This window comes from Schistocerca cancellata, chromosome 1 (assembly GCF_023864275.1).
Source record: "Schistocerca cancellata isolate TAMUIC-IGC-003103 chromosome 1, iqSchCanc2.1, whole genome shotgun sequence".
Taxonomy (NCBI): domain Eukaryota; kingdom Metazoa; phylum Arthropoda; class Insecta; order Orthoptera; family Acrididae; genus Schistocerca; species Schistocerca cancellata.
This window is the reverse complement of record NC_064626.1, coordinates 333,450,299-333,462,095: the sequence shown is the minus strand read 5'-3', so window position 1 is coordinate 333,462,095 and position 11,797 is coordinate 333,450,299. Positions and strand designations below refer to the sequence as shown.

Below are 11,797 nucleotides of genomic sequence, written 5' to 3'. Positions count from 1 at the left end.
AGAAGCAGTGCTTTAGTGCACACAGTTATCTAGATGGGTCCATTTGCAACAGCAAGAACAAACAACCAAACCAGATAGTGGTGTTAAATCAAAAGTTATTACTTTTTTTCTTAATTTAAGTAGCTAGCACTTTAAGTTAAGCATTAAAAGCCTTTTTAGAACACTAAACTTATATATGTTGATACTGTATTTGTTTTTCATTATACATCTGTTACTATTTGTACATATTCCTGTATTGTAAGTTGATAGAGTCTGTCCATGGAATTTCCTAAACTTATGCAATAGTCATGACAAACGACCAGGAATGATACTACACTATTTCAAAATTTCATCCAGAAACACATTTTAAATCATGCAAAGGAAAGTTGTGTAGAATCATTTCAATACTGAGCTTTGATTTTCATTCAATATAAATCTATAGCTTAATCACTACATTTGATAGAAATTAACAAAACTGTACTGTGTAAGTTGAGAGATTTTGCTTCTTCATTGTTAGCATTTTCAAAAAATTTTGAACAGTTCCTATAGAATAGAATATTAAACAGTTGATATAAAAGTATCTACTAATTATTATTATATTTCTGTTATTTTTCAAGACTGGATATTCGCAGGTGAGATTCATTCATCTACTTCAAATATATTTAAAAAACATCACATTATGTGAAATAAATTATTTATTCAGTGCTTTTTGGGTATCAGTTACTCAGTGCTCTCTGGTAATATACAATTTTGATGGGTGTTAGTATTATAATAGCTAGCCAGAAACTACTGGATAAAATGAAAAATGTGTAGGATAACAAAGTACACTTTTATGCTATTGGTTTATGACACCATGGTGTGACTATCGGATCATGAAAATATTTTACTGTGTAAATTTAACATCAGTTGCTCAGTCTCTTTTGAATTTTTATAGTTTTCAAAATGAGTGCAGAAGTCGAAATATGTTTTGGATTACTCTGCTGATAGGTGTGACCCTTTCACTTATTATCTAAGTGGGTGAGGCACAAACAAGAGTTTTTAAGAGACAGTTATCAGTTTAAGATGTAAGTGCTTGAAAATCATGAAGCTTGCAAATGAGTTTGTTTGTTTCTGTATGAGTCTGATATGAAATTTTATCACACTTAACTGCTGATAAAGTGTTAATGATAGATAAAAAAAACCCTCAATCTATAAATATGAAACCAAATGGTTTTTAATGTCTAAGGAATCACGTACACAGTACTAGTGTCTCATATTACTGGGTAACATGATATCCAATTTACAAAACTGCTTTGCTGTAATTTTCCTAATTCAGTATTGTGTGGTAAGTTAGTCTTCCATTAAACAAAGTTTTCTAAATGCAGGACAGATGTAAAAAGTTACTGTGCTGTATATGCCTGCATCTTGAATTAGAAATTTAAGCCAGCAGAAAATTCAGTCACTAGATATTGTGGCAAATAGGTTTAAACTTATAAGTATATCTTAACGTACATTTCCATAATCTTTATTTGTTAAAAATGCACACTAATCTTGGACTATGTTTCCCGGAAGTAATACTTGTATGATCTGATCTTGGGAAAATTTGTTTCAGCTGTATCCCCCCCTCTGCCTACCTCACCCCCAATTACCCCCTCCCAGCCCCCATCCCCCACCTCCACCCACCAAAAAAAGGAAATACCTGTGTGTAATTTGATTTATGAACTGAATAGATTTTTTAAAAATATTGTAGAAGTGCTAATGTCTAGCTCCAAATATTCTTTAATATTACATTGAAACAATGTCTCTAAACAATATTTTAATTTATTTATGAATAATGGGGTCTTTTCAGTGCTAATAATACTATTTGAAAGTTTCCAGAATGAACATGAAAGTTTCTTGCGCAGATTAAAATTATAACTTTTCTGGGGATCTTGATAGGTAAAAATGTGCAGCAGAAGAAGCTTCAAAGCTTTATTTGGGTTTTCATACAGAGGTGGCTTTCTTTGCAAAGGCTCACATTTTGCATCCATGTTTGCTTTAAAGAGAAATACATTTTGAAAAGTTACACCACAAAATTACTTGTCTTTTCTTCTTTCATACATGTTTTGGTGAAGTTTCTGCAGAGGTATGTTTTCTTTTATTTGTACACTCCTGGAAATTGAAATAAGAACACCGTGAATTCATTGTCCCAGGAAGGGGAAACTTTATTGACACATTCCTGGGGTCAGATACATCACATGATCACACTGACAGAACCACAGGCACATAGACACAGGCAACAGAGCATGCACAATGTCGGCACTAGTACAGTGTATATCCACCTTTCGCAGCAATGCAGGCTGCTATTCTCCCATGGAGACGATCGTAGAGATGCTGGATGTAGTCCTGTGGAACGGCTTGCCATGCCATTTCCACCTGGCGCCTCAGTTGGACCAGCGTTCGTGCTGGACGTGCAGACCGCGTGAGACGACGCTTCATCCAGTCCCAAACATGCTCAATGGGGGACAGATCCGGAGATCTTGCTGGCCAGGGTAGTTGACTTACACCTTCTAGAGCACGTTGGGTGGCACAGGATACATGCGGACGTGCATTGTCCTGTTGGAACAGCAAGTTCCCTTGCCGGTCTAGGAATGGTAGAACGATGGGTTCGATGACGGTTTGGATGTACCGTGCACTATTCAGTGTCCCCTCGACGATCACCAGTGGTGTACGGCCAGTGTAGGAGATCACTCCCCACACCATGATGCCGGGTGTTGGCCCTGTGTGCCTCGGTCGTATGCAGTCCTGATTGTGGCACTCACCTGCACGGCGCCAAACATGCATACAACCATTGGCACCAAGGCAGAAGTGACTCTCATCGCTGAAGACGACACGTCTCCATTCATCCCTCCATTCACGCCTGTCACGACACCACTGGAGGCGGGCTGCACGATGTTGGGGCGTGAGTGGAAGACAGCCTAACGGTGTGCGGGACCGTAGCCCAGCTTCATGGAGACGGTTGCGAATGGTCCTCGCTGATACCCCAGGAGCAACAGTGTCCCTAATTTGCTGGGAAGTGGCGGTGCGGTCCCCTACGGCACTGCGTAGGATCCTACGGTCTTGGCGTGCATCCGTGCGTCGCTGCGGTCCGGTCCCAGGTCGACGGGCACGTGCACCTTCCGCTGACCACTGGCGACAACATCGATGTACTGTGGAGACCTCACGCCCCACGTGTTGAGCAATTCGGCAGTACGTCCACCCGGCCTCCCGCATGCCCACTATACGCCCTCGCTCAAAGTCCGTCAACTGCACATACGGTTCACGTCCGCGCTGTCGCGGCATGCTACCAGTGTTAAAGACTGCGATGGAGCTCCGTATGCAACGGCAAACTGGCTGACACTGACGGCGGTGGTGCACAAATGCTGCACAGCTAGCGCCATTCGACGGCCAACACCGCGGTTCCTGGTGTATCCGCTGTGCCGTGCGTGTGATCATTGCTTGTACAGCCCTCTCGCAGTGTCCAGAGCAAGTATGGTGGGTCTGACACACCGGTGTCAATGTGTTCTTTTTTCCATTTACAGGAGTGTATTTTTATCTTTTGTTGTTACTTGTGTCCTTGTCTGTCTTCTGCAGTATGGTAGTCAACTGCAATTTTTGTTGCTCCCATATTGTGGGAAAACTGGGAGAGCTCTTAAATGTATCATGAAAGATCATACAGTGTATGCTGTAGATACAATTAATGGCAGTACAGCTGAGTGTGCCATAAACAAGGATTATTTTAATGGCAGAGGAGTTAATAAATAAAATGTAAGTTAAAAAGTTAAATAATAATATCATGAGAAGGAAAGTTGCTACTCACCATATAGTGGAGATACTGAGTTGCAGACAGGCACAACAAAAAGACTCTCACATTTATAGCTTTTAGCCAGTAAGGCTTTCTTCAACAATACACACACACACACAAACATTCACGCAAAAACACAACTCACACAAACACGTTGAATTTGCGTGAGAGTGTGTGTGTGTGTGTGTGTGTGTGTGTGAGTCTATTGCTGACAAAGGTCTTAATAGCTGAAAGCTGTAATTGGGAGAGTCTTTTTGTTGTGCCTATCTGCGACTCAGTGTCTCCGCTATATGGTGAGTAGCAACTTTCCTTCTGATGATATTGTTACAGTCCATCCTGGATTTTCCATTGCTTAAGAAGTTAAATGTATCATAAACAGTGATACTGTCTGTGTTATGAACACAGTTGATACAGTTTTGGCAATGTGTGAACTACAAAAATGACAGGTGACAAACTATGAAATATCATCTGTACTGCAGAGGACAGACAGCAATATGAAAAACAGTATATACTGCAAGAAAATTAAAAGAAAAGTTACTGATAATGGTAAAACTTGAGAAAAGATGATTATTTGAAGAAAAAATAAAAATTTGGGTTTTTTATCAAGGCCAAATCTATAAAAACTTACTTACACCTTGTACAAATAAATACAAACATTTGAAGCAGTCAGCTGCACTATGGAAAAGTAGAGCGTTTGTTCTGCTCTGTATATTCATTTTTAAGTGACAGTTTTGAATTTATTGTAGTTTACCACAGTTGCAATTATTTGTTTCATTAATAAACAGAAGTTTTGAAAAAGAATTTGAATTACCTGAGACACTAGAAGTGACATCCAATTTCCAACTTTCAACTAACAAAAGGGACCATAATTCTACAGGGATTTGTATTTGCTTTCTGACAGATGGGTAGTTATTGAGTACCTCAAAAATACAGAACCATTGTTGTCTGTCAGACACTTTGATTCAATGAGTAGATTGTCAAAGAGTTTTAGAGCTGTGTATTTTTAAAATCAACATGTAGTAGAAGATCTTGTATCTCTGTTGCTCTATTACTTTATTCTGATATAGTTTTTCAATGTTCCTTTGCCACTACAAAGTGTATCCAACCAATTTATTTTCTTTTACATAATTATCACACAGTTATTAGTATGTTTATTTGGTTATTTTTAAGTTCAAGGCTATTTTAAACTAATGTCTGTAATTAGTTTTAGAAAAGGTTTTATTACATTCTTCATGCTATAATAGATGTTCATATGCCAGTATGCCACTGCGTGCTGAGAGAAGCTGAAAAGTGGTTAACTTAACAGTACTCACATCAATAGGAATGTGATTAAAATAAGGAATCTAGTTTCTATATTTTATTATAAAAGAAGAAGTTGGTGTTAACTATCCATGTGTCTGAGTGACTAGAGTTATTGGGGTAATTCAAGGCATAGCCTAAACAAAGGCAGCTTTAAGAGTTAATAAGATTTGACATTTGAAACTAAGCACTTTAAAATATTGCTTTTAAGTTTCATTTCAGTTGAACATTTTCAGGCACAAAGCAACTATGTCACCGTTCAAACATCCCTTGGCAGTCTTAGAGGTCAGGCAGAACAGTCTGTATCAGGGCAAACTATGTATACTTTCAAAGGAGTGCCCTATGCAGAACCTCCTGTTGGAACACTGCGTTTCCAGGTAAACAAATGGCTTTTCAAGCTCATTTCCGTAATTTTTCCTTATAACTGTAGCTATATTCTGACTGTTACAGTATTTACTGCTTAATATTTTTATATTTGTTTGAATGAAAGCTTGCTAATGACAAAAATAATCAGTTTTTACATGTTTTGAAAAACTTTTTGATACTTGTTTATATTGTGAATAATTTCAAGCAATCATCATAAAGGTGCATAATACACACATCAAAACAAGTATCACAGACACAGTCCATTTGACTGTTCATAGATATCACTAAACTCGCCCAAAGGTGTTAATAACCATGCATGACCCACACCGGTTAGTGGAGGTGGTCTGACAGCCAATCAGTTCCAGTCATTCCACAAGTTAGGAGGTACACAGCTCGTGTTTTCTGTAGTTCAACCATGCCTAGACACTCAATAACATGGTTTGATTGTGTCTGCATTGTTACTTTGTGCCAGGAAGGGCTCTCAACAAGGGAAATGTCCAGGCATCTCGGGGTGAACCAAAGCAATGTTGTTCGGTCATGGAAGAGATACAGAGAGACAGCAACTGTCAATGATATGCCTCGTTCAGGCAGCCCAAGGGCTATTACTGCAGTGGAGGAGGACTGCTACCTACGGATTATGGCTCAGAGGAACCCTGACAGGAGTGCCAACATGTTGAGTAATGCTATTTATGCAGCCACAGGACATTGTGTTATGACTCAAACTGTGTGCAATAGGCTATTTGATGTGCAACTCACTCCCAACATCCATGGTGAGATCCATCTTTGCAACCATGACACCATGCAGTGCAGTATGGATGGGCCCAACAACATACTGAATGGACTGTTCAGGATTGGCATCACGTTCTCTTCACCGATGAGTGTTGCATATGCTTTCAATTAGACAATTGTCGGAGACATGTTTGGAGGCAACCTGGTCAGGCTGAATGCCTGAGACACACTGTCCAGCAAGTGCAGCAAGGTCGAGGTTCCCTGCTGTTTTGGGGTGGCATTATGTGGGACTGACAGATGTAGTTGGTGGTCATGGAAGGCGCTGAAATGGCTGTATGATACGTGAATGCTATTCTCTGACCAGTGGTGGAACCATATCAGCAGCAAATTGGCGAGGCATTCATCTTCATGGACTGACAATCTGCGTCCCCATAGTGCACATCTTTTGAATGACTTTTGTCAGGGTAACAAAATCACTCAACTAGAGTGGCCAGCCTGTTCTCCAGACATGAACCCTATCGAAAATGCCTGGGATAGATTGAAAAATACTGTTTATGGACGACATGACCTACCAAACATGCTGAGGGATCTACACCAAATCACCATTGAGGAGTGAGACAATCTGGACCAACAGTGTCTTGATGTACTTGTGGATAGCATGTCATGATGAATACAGGCATGCATCAATACAAGAGGACGTACTACTGGGTATTTGAGGTACCGGTGTGTACAGCAATGTGGACCACCACCTCTGAAGGTCTCGCTGAATGGTGGTACAGCCTGCATTGTGTGGTTTTCATGTGCAATAAAAAGGGCAGAATTGATGTTTATGTTGATCTCTATTCCAATTTTCTGTAAGGGTTTTGGAAGTCTTGGAACTGAGGTGATGTAAAACGTTTTTTGATGTGTGTGCCATAACTGACCTTAAAAGGTAATCTGAGACAATTTTCATCTATTGTACAATGTTAACTGTCAATGTGTTCTCAAAGAGCTTATCAGCACAAATGAGAATTTGACAAATGGAGACAAAACATCACCAAGCATGGAAGTTAGCTGTGACAACTAATATTGTACCAATCACACTGGGCAATGTGGTAAGAAAAGTAGTAATCATATCCTATGAGCCTTTGTCTATCTGCCTATCTATCTGGCCTCAGTAGCCAGAGACTGTGGTCATGTGTATGTGAGTTCAGCTGCATTTGGATGAGTGTGAGGGTGTATGTTGTCTGTTTTTCTCAAAGGTCTTGTTAGCTGAAAGCTCACTTTCTGGCACTATTTTTGTTGTGCCTATCTGTAACTCAGCATCTCTACTACATGGTGAGTAGCAACTATCCTTTTCATAATATTATTACATTCCATCCTGGATTTTCCATAGTTTGATTTTGTCTACCTATCTATTAGATATTTGGCAGGCCTCCTAATGGCTCATTTTCATTGCTTTTTAACAATGTGTGCTGTTTTATTTATTTCTGTTCTATTCATTTATTTATCCATCCATAGACAATGCAAACTAATAAAAACTGTATATGTGTTGTCAACTATTACCTAGGTATGTAAGGTGAAGACTGTTGCCTGAAGCCCGCACATCCATCTTATGCCACAAAAGTTAGTGCTCGATTCTTCCACCAATAGGTAGCATTAACCCTTGAAAAAAAAAAATAAGCATCTGCTCCAACAAAATGTTGCACAGGTTCAGTTATATCACCTGACACAACATCAAAAAGCCTTAGAAATAACAGACAGTCTGACCAAAAGTGTCAAAAAGTGTATCAGATTGGATAAGAATAAATAAGACTTAGTCACATGAAAGACACATGTGAAAGAAAGCTTATTTTGAAATGAAAAGATGATATGTTAATGCAAAGTTCATTGAATATAGATGACATTCCTGATGACAGTGCATGGGACAAGTCATACACCAATTAAAATGCTCAGTTACTGAGAGTAATCTCATACACAAAACATCAAATTTAACATGAATGAAAAGCATCTTACGAAACATGACACTGGAACTGCACAAAATATAATACATTGTCAACAAGAAACCATACGAAGGCAAAAGAAAGATCCTTGTAGAATCAGCAATCTGACCAGTTGTATTACTCATGGATGATTGATTTGCAAGGGCTGAGTCCCCATTTTGATTTCATTTGTGTGAACTTACCTTGTGAAACCTCAGATTCAGACTCTTTGATCTGTGACATAGCTGTCCAGTTGGCTCCTGATCTGGAAACATACACTGCTGCTCTCAAGTTGGACAACCTTACCTTGGGCAATATTTTGAAAATTGCTCATTCTCTGGGAATCAAACAGACAGCGAATGAACATATTATGGCGCAGCCACAAGTGGCAGCAGTTCATTCACTGTGTCACACCCAGGGTAGCAGAATACATTTAAGCATTTTCCCCAATATAATCATCATTATTAACAGTCATCCATACCCTATCAGTGTGGGCAGTGGGGTCTTCCGTCATCTCATGACTGTTTCACAGCACACCCATGTGTGGACTGCCCAGATAATTGGACACACTGCACCCATTGCAGCAAAATGGGCACCTCCAAATTGTCTGTCATGAACTGTCAGGACAATCAGACCCAGTTTCCCACATGTTTCAAGGGCTGGTGCATGAACTTCAAGTGATTGTTTAACGTCTCGATATAGCCTGAGTGAACATTTGGGTTTCTCGAATCCTGCAAGGGGTTTAGCCCAATTGCTGGTTTTAACAGGTTCAGTCATTCTAGTCTTGTGAAAGCAATCAAGTTCCTGCTTGATGGTCATCTGCAGGGTGACGGAAAGGGGTCATGCCTTATAGAAACAGGGCACTGCATCTGAAACAAGCAGATATGAGCCTGGAAATCTGTGGCACACTCTAGGCTCAGAACAAGTGGAAACCTACCCACACCATGTATTGAGGGCTTCCTCACAACACTGAATGGAGGTGAATATTTTTCTAAGACTGATTTGGCTGACACATATTTGCAGATTTTGCTAGATGAGAAGCCATAGAGCATCTTGGTTATCAACACTCCCTTCAGTTGCTTGCCTTTGGGGTCTCTTCCACTCAGTCAATCTTTCAGAGGAACAGTTAGCCATGTCCATCCTTGCATGCAGTTAGTACTTTGATAACTTAACTGTCACTGACACTATCCATCAGGGCCACCTGTGCAACCTATTTACTACCATGCTTGGTGCATGTCTCAAGTGCCATATACACAAATGTCAGTTTTTTCAGAAACAAGTAGAATACCTTAGACACTTGCCCAACAAAGAAGGTATATAACCTACTGACCACATTGTCATAGCTATTGACACCCTAGAAAGTTACAGGAGCTGCAGGGTTGTATGAGGAAAATGAATTATTATCCTAAGTTTCTTCCCACAAGTGGCTCATATTATGCTGCTGTTAAACAAGTCATAGAAGAAAGTTATTCACTACAGGTGGACGACTGTCTGTGAGAATGCTTTTACACAGTTGAAGCACCTGCTGAAGCATCTGCTGCCTTACACCCTTTTCCCCATCATGTCAACTGGTTTTAGCTGAAGATACCTCTCCATATGACTCTGGTGCAGTATAGTGCTGGACATAGGAATGATGACAGTACTGTGGAACTGACACCCATTCAAAAGAACTGCTCGCAGATAGAAAAAGAAGCTTTGATGATTATCTTTGCAATTAGGAAATTCCATGTTTAGACATTTTGGACCAAGTTTGCACTTATTACAGTCCACAGCCTGTTGGTAGTGCTCTTTGGCCCAAGTCCCTATTTTTGGAGCAATACAATGGCTCCAGCTTTAGGTACTTTATCTCAGCTCTTACAATTAAACCAACCACAATGTGAGACAAATGTCGACACACTATCTACCTGCCTGTGGAACCAGACCTGGCCTTTAACTATAAGAAGATCTCATGGTTGCACATAGATGTAGAATGATGATATGTCTGGGTTGGGTTTTCCATTATGTCTGCTCAGATCAGTGGTGTGACCCTATATTACAACTTGTCACGCACTATATGCTCCATGAATGGCCTTCATATTTTCTCAAGAATGCCAGTCTGGACCTCCAGGACCAGAATCACCTCTCTCACTGTTTCACGTCATCACTGATGTTCTCCTGCGCAACACTGATGCAGATGCTGTGACATCATCCTGGCCATCCAGTGTAGCCTCAAGTTTAACTACTCCTTCATTACAGGCACTGGGGTATGTCACAAATGAAGGGTCTCATGTGTCAACATGCATACTGGCCAGGACTGAACAAGGATGTGGAAGCCATGGCATTCAGCTGTTTTGATGGCACTCAGCACATTGCTACTCCAGCCCAATATTTTGTCCCTCAGCCCATTCCCCATCCCCAACGAGACCACATTAATTTGAATTTTGCAGTCCTCTTTCTGGATTCCAAGTGGCTCACTGTCATAGATGCCTACTCTAACTGCTCATACATTGTCAGCATCATATCCACCACAGCAGATGCCACAATTATTGTGATCACTTAGATTATCATCATCGAAGGACTTCCCTGCACCACTGTGACAGATAATGGTCCTCAATTAATGGTGACAGCCTTCAGCCAATTCTGCATTTCAAATGGCATCAAATATCTCTATAGTCTGCTGTTTCACCCAACCTCCAATGGTGTGGCAGAGCATATGGTGTGAACATTAAACAGCAAACTCATGACATTCCTGAGCATGTATAGGATCACTCCCCATTCATGACTGTAGCCCAGCAGATTTCCTCTGTGGATGGCAACTGAATACTCTCCTCTGTCTCCTAGCCCCACAGCCACAGGATCTCTGTACCTGGGCACAGCAGTGCAGGCACACTCAAATGAGGTAAATGTTGCATGAATGCTGGCTATGATGGTTACCAACTATTGGCAATGCCTCATTATGGTTGGCACTTTGAGGGATTTGGAGCACTGTCGTACAACCAAGTCCATCTAGCCCTATCAACTGCACGTCCACGGATGGAAACACGAAGGTCGAGGCCTCACTGCAGCCACTGTACCCTCATCTGATGTCACTCATGCTGCTGCAACCCATCACTGCCGGACATCTCCAGCTCCTCCCATCTGCCAGAGGGCTTCAGTGCTGGAACACCAATTGTGCCGCATGTTCACAGCATTTCCCAAGTCATTTCATCCCCTACATGACCATTTCAAGAGGGAGCCATCTGCTATCCTGCCCCAGGGATTTTGAAAGCCCACCAGAGAGCATGAACTTTAATGACAGCTAGTCAAATGCACTGCTACATCTGCAAGCAGTGCTATTGCCATTGCAGCACTGGCAACAGAAGCATGCAAGCAGCTGGCCTATCAGTGCTTGCAGTCACCCTTTAAAGCTAGTACTGCAGTTCTATCTTCAGCTGTGATCTTGCTGTGATCTTGTATCATTATCACTACACATCATTGTTTTGCTCATAGGACTTGCCACACTTTTGCTCTTCATTCTTGGATACTCATTTGGACTTTTTAATCAGTGTGCTGTCTCCATCGTCCATCTTCCTCATGTTGTTTCCTCCTGTTCATACTTGGTAACTTCCTGATGATGGTTGTGGCCAGCTTCTGTGGGTTCTTGAGTCATTTCTTGTGTTGTCAGATTCTGGTCACCATGGTA

The 11,797-nt window shown here is 40.9% G+C and overlaps 1 protein-coding gene across 1 annotated transcript in view; it reads left to right on the top strand.

Annotated features, from left to right (window-relative positions):
* The first annotated feature begins 1,179 nt into the window (after window positions 1-1,179).
* The window catches only part of LOC126173379 (esterase FE4-like), a 124,298-nt gene continuing 113,680 nt past the window's right edge, over window positions 1,180-11,797 (top strand). Inside the window, exons 1-2 of the mRNA XM_049920952.1 lie at window positions 1,180-1,303; window positions 5,317-5,457. Of these exons, the coding sequence (XP_049776909.1) occupies window positions 1,247-1,303; window positions 5,317-5,457 (198 nt within the window). The 5' untranslated portion in view covers window positions 1,180-1,246. The remainder of the gene's footprint in view (window positions 1,304-5,316; window positions 5,458-11,797) is intronic.